This window comes from Mauremys mutica, chromosome 9 (assembly GCF_020497125.1).
Source record: "Mauremys mutica isolate MM-2020 ecotype Southern chromosome 9, ASM2049712v1, whole genome shotgun sequence".
Classification (NCBI taxonomy): Eukaryota; Metazoa; Chordata; order Testudines; family Geoemydidae; genus Mauremys; species Mauremys mutica.
In genome coordinates, this window is record NC_059080.1 from 10378380 (window position 1) to 10386720 (window position 8341).

General features: G+C 44.7%; 1 protein-coding gene across 1 annotated transcript in view; it reads right to left on the bottom strand.

Annotated features, from left to right (window-relative positions):
- Positions 1-5967, bottom strand: part of IDS (iduronate 2-sulfatase) — a 45501-nt gene extending 39534 nt beyond the window's left edge. The window contains exon 1 of the mRNA XM_045029886.1: positions 5931-5967. Coding sequence (XP_044885821.1) covers positions 5931-5952 — 22 coding nt within the window. The 5' untranslated portion in view covers positions 5953-5967. The remainder of the gene's footprint in view (positions 1-5930) is intronic.
- Positions 5968-8341: the final 2374 nt, after the last annotated feature.

Below are 8341 nucleotides of genomic sequence, written 5' to 3' on the forward strand. Positions count from 1 at the left end.
TTACAACATTAACCTTACATTGATGCAAAATTTTGGATTTAATTGTCCTGGGTTGACTTCAGTAGGACCTGCTATGAGCTTAGTGCTTTTGAAATTCAGGCCACTTATTTAGGTGTCCAAATACAGATACAGGAGACTAGCTTTAGGCATCCAGGTTTGAAGATATTGGTCAGACTCTTGACTTAGGCCTTGGCTACACTTGCAAATTTGCAGCGCTGCAGCAGGGTGTGAAAACACACCCTCTCCAGCGCTGCAAATTGCGGCGCTGCAAAGCGCCAGTGTGGTCAAAGCCCCAGCGCTGGGAGCGCGGCTCCCAGCGCTGTACGTTATTCCCCACAGGGAGCTCTTTGAAGTGCAAGTGTAGCCAAAGCCTTATTTCATTGTGTATTTCCATTGTTTCTTAGTTGAAAAAATCTGCAATTTTGGGACTGCACAGTGAAAGAGCAATGTAAAACCACACCCATGTAATGAGGTAACATCAATACTGTGTATTTACATTAGATCATTGTTCCATAAATAACATGCAAATCTGGACTCAGTAGACATTTCATATTATATATATATATATATATATATATATAAAACTGATTCCAAGAATAAGAACCGTCAATACTGAGTCAGACCAATGGTCCATCTAGCCTAGTATCCTGTCTTCTGACAGTGGCCAATGCCAGGTGCTTCAGAAGGAATGAACAGAACAGGTAATCATCAAGTGATCCATCCCCTGCTGCTCATTCCCAGCTTCTGACAAAATAACTGATTGATTTTTCCCCAAACTGGGCTGGCAATAACTTCTAAGGACTAATCGCCTGGAAAGCTTCTACTTTTTAAAGTTTAGCCATGGCCCCTTCCCCCAAAACAGCTTAATCTTTTTTTAAAGCAGAAAACTTAAAGAAATACATAATAGCTATTTTAACTATTCTACATCTTGGTTACTTTTCTTTTACATTCATTGCTAATCTTTTACCAAAAAAATACCCATTATAATGATGTTTCCCCCCCCAACATCCATTTTTAAAAAGTAATGTCAAAATTAATTTGGATTATGTTACTTAAACTGCTTTTTCGCTTTGGAAAAGTGAGTTATTTCCAATAAGGAAACATTGGCCAGTACTGACCTGTTGCCTGATTTAATGCAACCATCATTTTTCACTCACTTCTCTGGGGATATCACTCTCTAAACATCAAGCTAGCATGTGTGGCAGAAAATCAGAATGCTACTGCAATCTCTCTTGTAAATCCTCTACAATTCCTCTTTTGGAATAGCAGGGCACAACGTCTCTTTCCTAAATGGATTAGTTGCCTGTATTTACCATCCAGTTTCAGCTGTAACAACAGATCACACTTCCATAATTATTTATATGCCGTCCCCCGAATCCTGGCACCCTAGGCGACTGCCTAGGGTCGCCTAATGGAAGCGCCGGCCCTGCCCTGAGCCCTCTCCCGCAGTCCGCACCCCTCCTGCACCCCTGCCCTGAGCCCCCCCCTGCGCTCCACACCCCTCCTGCACCCCAACCCCCTGCCCTGAGCCCCCTCATACATCCCAGACCCCTCCTCTGCCCCAATCCCTTGCCCTGAGCCCCTTCCTGCACACCACACCCCCTCCCACACCCCACACTCCCTCCCGCACCCCAACCCCCTGCCCTGGCCCTGCATACAATTTCCCCACCCAGATGTGGCCCTCAGCCCAAAAAGTTTGCCCTGACCTAGATCCTGGTTCTGCAAAGACATATGCATATGCTTAACTTTCAACATATGCATAGGCCTATTGACTCTAATGAGGCCATTCACATGAGTTAAGTTAAGTACATGCTGTGTTTGCAGGACTGGGAAGGTAAGACTAGATCATGGGTAGACAACCTATGGCACGCGTGCCAAAGGCAGCACACGATCTGATTTTCAGTGGCACTCACGTTGCCTGGGTCCTGGCCACCGGTCCGGGGGGCTCTGCATTTTAATTTAATTTTAAATGAAGCCTCCTAAACATTTTAAAAACCTTATTTACTTTACATACAATAGTTTAGTTTATATTATAGACTTAGAGAAAGAGACCTTCTAAAAACGTTAAAATGTATTACTGGCAAGCGAAACCTTAAATTAGAGTGAATAAATGCAGACTCGGGACACTACTTCTGAAAAATTGCCGACCCTTGGACTAGATGATCACGATGGTCCCTTCTGGCCTTAAAGTCTATGAGTGAAGCTCCATCCTATTCCTATTCCATTTGTGTGGATCTTTGCCCTGGAACTGAGACTCAGTAAATATGGAACCCCATGAGGCCATTTTTACAGGAGTCCTTTTCAGAGTAGAGTCACGTTATAAATTCAGCTGCAGGAAGTTTATCATCTTCTTTTCAGTAAGTTTACTAAAAATTAAACTTTTGACTACATGGAAAAAGACTGCGTGGGTAAACACTGGTCCTGCCCCATAAATCCCTAAAAGACAATACAATGTAAATGCATGTTTCTTTGATTTTTTAAGATTGTGTAGCAATTCCTCACCTGCCATAAGTTGCTTTCTGCTTCAACAGGGATCCCCACTTGTGAATCACCTTGTAGGGTTGGGACTTTAAGGGTCTAGTTACGCCTTAGTTCGAAGTTTTTAGTAATTTAGTATTATCTTATTTCACTAAGCTATACATTCCTTCATTAGCAACAAAGTAGTATCAACTGCATATTTGATTTATAGTAAGAGTCTAAACTTTTCCTACAAAATATGGTCTCAGTCCACAAACAGCTCACTGCAGAATTGGGGTTTATGACACTTTTGTCCTTACAACTGTGGGATTTAATGGGGTTTGGAGTTTTATTCCAGAAAAAATGAATGATCAAATGTGTTAAAAAGCCACAATGACTGTCTTGTAACAAGCTGCTTATTACCTTCAAATTGTCCCAAGAGCACTAGGTAATGGTATAAAAATTCATTTTACCTGATCGCTCACATTCAATTTCAAGAAAATTCATATAACTACTTGCAATGCTGCATTATAGCCCACAGGGACTGAACACAACGCGACGAGACTGGAAAGACTTATTGGGGGTGGGGGGAGGAAAATAAGGTAAATTGAAGGGGCCATGTGGGATTTAGGATTACAGTACAGGTGGGAAAGTAAGACCAAAAGTGAAATGTAATTCTCACTGAATTAGTGCAAGATTATCTGGGGATTGGTACTGAAGGCTCTTCAAATTAAATTATAAAATCTTATCAGGCAGACAGACAATTAAGTCTTGTCTATTAAAACGACCTCTGGTCTTTTTGCTGTGTCTGATAAAAGACATTATTCTGCAACATTGTCTCCTCCTTCCATTATTCAGCGATTTTGTCTCCACTACATTTTACACAGCAAAACATTCCATAATCCATCAATGGGGCAAAGTAATACAACCAAGTTATGGAATTTTTAAAAATGTATGTTTTTGTTTTTAATACAAGTCATTTCTAAAGATCAAAGCTGATTCTACATCCCTTTTAAAAACTGCAGACCCCCAATGCAATATTTTTACAATGACCTTAAGGTTCTTCATAACTGCAAAGTCAACTATATTTTTTAACATGAATCCCATATTTCCTTCAGATATTAAAGGGAGGGGGGAGATGACACTACAAAAAATCACATGGTATTTCTAGTTATGCAGCTCAGCTACATGCTTCTTTGAGAGGGGCTGATCTGATGGCACCGGTGCAAGGGAATATGGTCTTCAAGCCTCCCATAGACCTGAGATTAGAAGGGGAAAAAATATACGGTGAAAAATTCCCTTTACATCCATGCTCCCCAGGCCTGGCATCAGAGCTGTCTCAGTTGCTGTGCTGCCATGGTTTTCCCATCTGCCACCTGTAACCCTAAGCTCCCTGAACACTAGTTGGGAGGAAGGTTGTGCATCATGAACAGCATTAGCTTCCAAAGGATGTTCCAGCTCAGATGATGTCGTTCTAAAAGGAAAACATGCTATGTGGAGCAGCCATTCCCTTATTCCGCTCCACACCAAAGCCCCATCTCAGCTCGGACAGTCAGCAGGAGAGGGGCTACTGATGATTGCGTAGTCTGGGAAGGGATGCTGGTATTTCACAGCCTTCTCTTCTCCACACTGCCCCTCCACTGCATTTGGAGGCAGCATAGTCCAGTGAAAAGAGCACCAGACTGACATCAATATTCTGATTTTACTCTGCCAGTGACTTGCTGAGTGACATTAAGAGCTAGCCTACACTAGAATCACTACAGCAGCACAGCTGCGCCAATGCAGCTGTGCTGCTACTGCAGACGCTCTCTGCCAATGGGAGAGAGCTTTCCTGTCAGCATAATAAATCCAACTCTGTGAGAGGCGGTTGTGACATTCTGTATCTTGGGAGAGCACCCTGTAACCCCCCATATTCCTCATCTGTCTAACTGTGATGTTACATATAAAGCATGCCTTGTAAGGTATCAGGTGAAAGGTTATGATCTGCTGAAAGTCATTTCTCTATCCATATATGTATATCACTAATGCATATGAAGTTATGAGAATTGTGTTGAACTGTTGCCACTAAAACGTGCTGTAAGTTGGGGAATCAGCCAGATATTAGTTCCCCAGAGACAATAGCAAGGAAAGTAACCAACACCTGGGCGGGGTGTCAAACAACCATCAACAACCATTGTCCAGCAAGGGAGCTACAATTCAATGACTCACCTGCATGAGGCCACACCAGGGGAATTGCTCAACATTGCCTGGAGACTCAGCAATGCCCCCAGACGTGCCTGGACTTGTGCTCCCCAAGCACATGGGACTGAGGTTATAAAACAGACACGGTGGCCACATGCTGGGCCTTTACTCTTGCCCCTACCTATGCTGCAAGCAACAAAGACACTGACACTGCCCCAGATTTAAGGGACAAATCTCTGTATTAAGGACTGCAATATCCAGTGGGGTGAGAAAGCTGATTAGTCTAGTTGTTGCCCAGTATAATAGGGTTGGGAGTTTAGATTGAGTGCTTATATTTTATTTCTTTTGGTAACTAACTCTGACTTTTTGCCTATCACTTAATATCTCTGTTTTGTAGTCAATAAATTTGTTTTACTGTTTATCTTTACCAGTGAGTTTGTATGAAGTGTGTAGCAAATCTGCTCAGGTATTGCAAAGGCTGCTGTATAGCCACTTTCCTTTGATGAAGTAGTGAACCAATTAATAATCTGCACTACCTATCTTGAGCAGTGCAAGATAGTATATTCCTGAGACACAGTGCTGGGAGGGGTTTGGCTCCAGTGCCTTTCTCTGTGTGATTCATGAGTGACTCTGGGAGCATTCATGCAATCTAGCTCCACATGCGGTTGTGCTGAGTGATCACAGCGCCTGGAGGGGTTTGCTGCTGGTCACTAGCAAGGCATTGTGAGAGACAGCCCAGGCTGGAGAGAGTTTAGGGGGCACAGTGGTCCCATAGTCCCAGGCTGCACCTCAGGGATCCTGTCACAGTGGTAGTTATTTTGGCGGGAGAAGGTCTCCCACCGACACAGCACTGTCCATACTGGTAATTAAGTCAGTGTAACTTACGTCCATCAGGAGGATGGCTTTTTCACAACCCCGAGCTACATAAATTATACCGACATAAGGGCTAGTGTGTACAAGCCCTAAGTAAGGGTATGTCTACACTACGAAATTAAGTCTATTTTATAAAAGTTGATTTTAAGAAATTGATTTTATACAGTCGATTGCATATGTCCACACTAAGCGCATTAAGTTGGTGGAGTGCGTCCTCACTGCCGTGGCTAGCATCGACTTACGGAGCGGTGCACTGTGGGTAGCTATCCCACAGTTCCCACAGTCTCCGCCACCCATTGGAATACTGGATTAAGCTCTCAGTGCCTGATGGGGCAAAAACATTGTCATGGGTGGTTTCGGGTATATGTCATCAGTCTCCCCTCCCTCCATGAAAGCAATGGCAGACAATCATTTTGCACCTTTTTTCCGCGCAGACGCCATACCACAGCAAGCATGCAGCCCACTCAGCTCAGTTCACCGACACTGTTGTGTCCTGGGTGCTGCTGTCAGCAGAAGGTGCAGTAGGACTGCTAACCGTCATCATACACCGCTTCGGCCACTTCTCTGTCCCTCAGTTTCTCCACTGTAAAAATCAAGTTAATATTTACCCACCTTTGTAAAATACTTTGCGATCTACATATATGCCAAGAATGATTATTACCACAGTGCTGCTTTCCTCTGCACTTTACAGCAGTGGCTTTGAATCTGGGGTCCGCAGACTATGTCTAAAGATTCCGCAAAACTTTGTTGTTGTCACAGAACAGTGGTTTTCAACCTCAGAGCTGCAGACTAGGTCTAAGATTTCCAAAAGGGTCCACACCTCCATTTGAAACTTTTTAGGGGTCTGCAAATGAAACAAGGTTGAAAACCACTGCTGTAGAGCAAGGAGCTCCACCAAGTTGACAGCAGCAAGCTCCCTATTTTGAAAAAATTAGAAATACAAAGAAAAATGTTAGCTTCCTTTTATTAAGTATAAGCACATTTCTCATAGGCTTTTTCCTTGGCACAGCCCTGACAACATAAAATTAATGTAAACCAACCACTAGGTTTGAAAGGAACAAACCACTGGGCCTTAATTCTGCATCTGGAGGCTTGGGAATTAAAATATTTTACAAAACACAAACTTCTTTTGTAAAAGTATTCAGTTATAACTGCAGAGTATCCAAAGAATTAACCTTGCTGGCAGTCCCCAAAATCCTTAGGCCAGACCTGTACATAAGGATGTAAGAGTGGACAGAAAACGGTTACATTGCGTCAATGGGGCAAACGAAGTATTGTTTTGCAGCTGCCCCAAAATGCTAGTTAGTGTGGACTGGAATATGGGCCATGAAAGCTAGCACATTTCATAAAAGCTGAGTGTAGTAAAGAGTTTACATTTATTAGTGTTTTACTTTAATGGAAGTTTAGTCAGTTCAGTGGAACAAAGGTCAATATCACCATTGTTCCAAGGTGAAAGCATACTGAAGATGCAGCTAGTGTGCTTTCTGAAAAGTGGAAGGTCTAGAAGTAGACCCAAGTTATCATCTAAAGAACATCAATATTCGGGAACAATGATTAGTTAGAATGTTAGGCTGTATTAAGTCAAATAAGAACAAGGGAAAGCCAGGAGTAGAAGAGCATAAAGGAGATTCTGTTCAGAATATTTTGGTTTTAAAAAGTTAAACTAACCTGGCTCACAAAATGCCTTTCATATGCCAGATGTGCTTCCCAAAGTACCCATAATATCAACAAATCTGGGCTCTTTTGGACAAATCAGCAAAGTGAATTCCAAAGCTCAGGCCTATTTACACCAGATATGCTCAGTTTCCTGCCCCTAACTGTTTAAATCTGGACACTATTAGCAAAAGCATCCCAACTCCTTCAACTGAGGGATAGCGCATAAGGTGTTTTCCAAGTCCTTCAGTGAGATGCAAGCAGAGAAATCCTGAGAGCCTGCTCAGAGCCCCATTTTTTTCCAGTGAAGCTCTGTACTGGAGCAGAGATCTGCCAACATGCATCCTATTGAAGGACTGGGGCCTAAGACAGCAGAAGCTAACCCACGTTGAGCTTTAGAGCTCAAAGAAGAGACAAGTCGCCTTCTGACCTAGCTTAAGTTTCTGAGGACTCATTAAACGTAACCCTATAGCACTGCTGCAGCCTCCTCCGGTATTTTCCTTTGTCCAGCCAGGATCTCCTCCATCCACCCTTCCCCTCATCCAAAGCCTGTTGTTCTCGGGCAAGAATTACTAGGAACGTGGAGACATCTGGGCTGGCCCCATGGCATCTAATTACTACAAAGCCACACATTCACGAGTCACCCTCGTGTCACCACAGCACCCTCTCCTCAGGGCACTGGCTCAGCCATGGTGGGGCGAGAGCAGCGGGACAGGCCAAAGGGCGCCCACCTCTCCTGTGTCATCCCAACCCAGCCCCTGGAGCCTGCCAGCAACCTCCAGGGCTCAGCCACCACGGGAGCCTTCCTGGGGCCCGGGGCCAAGCCAGGGTCAGTGCTGTTCCCGCCAGGGGCTGGGGCTGGGTCTAGCCAGAGACCAGCCACAGGCGGCAGCATCCCCCCACGCCTGTGGGGCGGGGCGGGGCCGGGCTGCAGCCAAAGACACGGCGGGAAGCCGGGTACAGGCGGGGTCCGGCTGCGCTGTTCAGCCGCAGACGAACAAGCAGAAAGACCCACAGGCTCAACCACGCCTACCGAGACAAGGCTTTACGTGCTTTTACCTCAACGCGCATGCGCCTCGCTCTTGAGCATGCGCACTCCGCCGCGGTCAGTAGGTGGTGGGAGGGGAGGCCCTTTCGTCGGGGAAGATAGGCGAAATGGGACCGCGGCCTCTCGGCC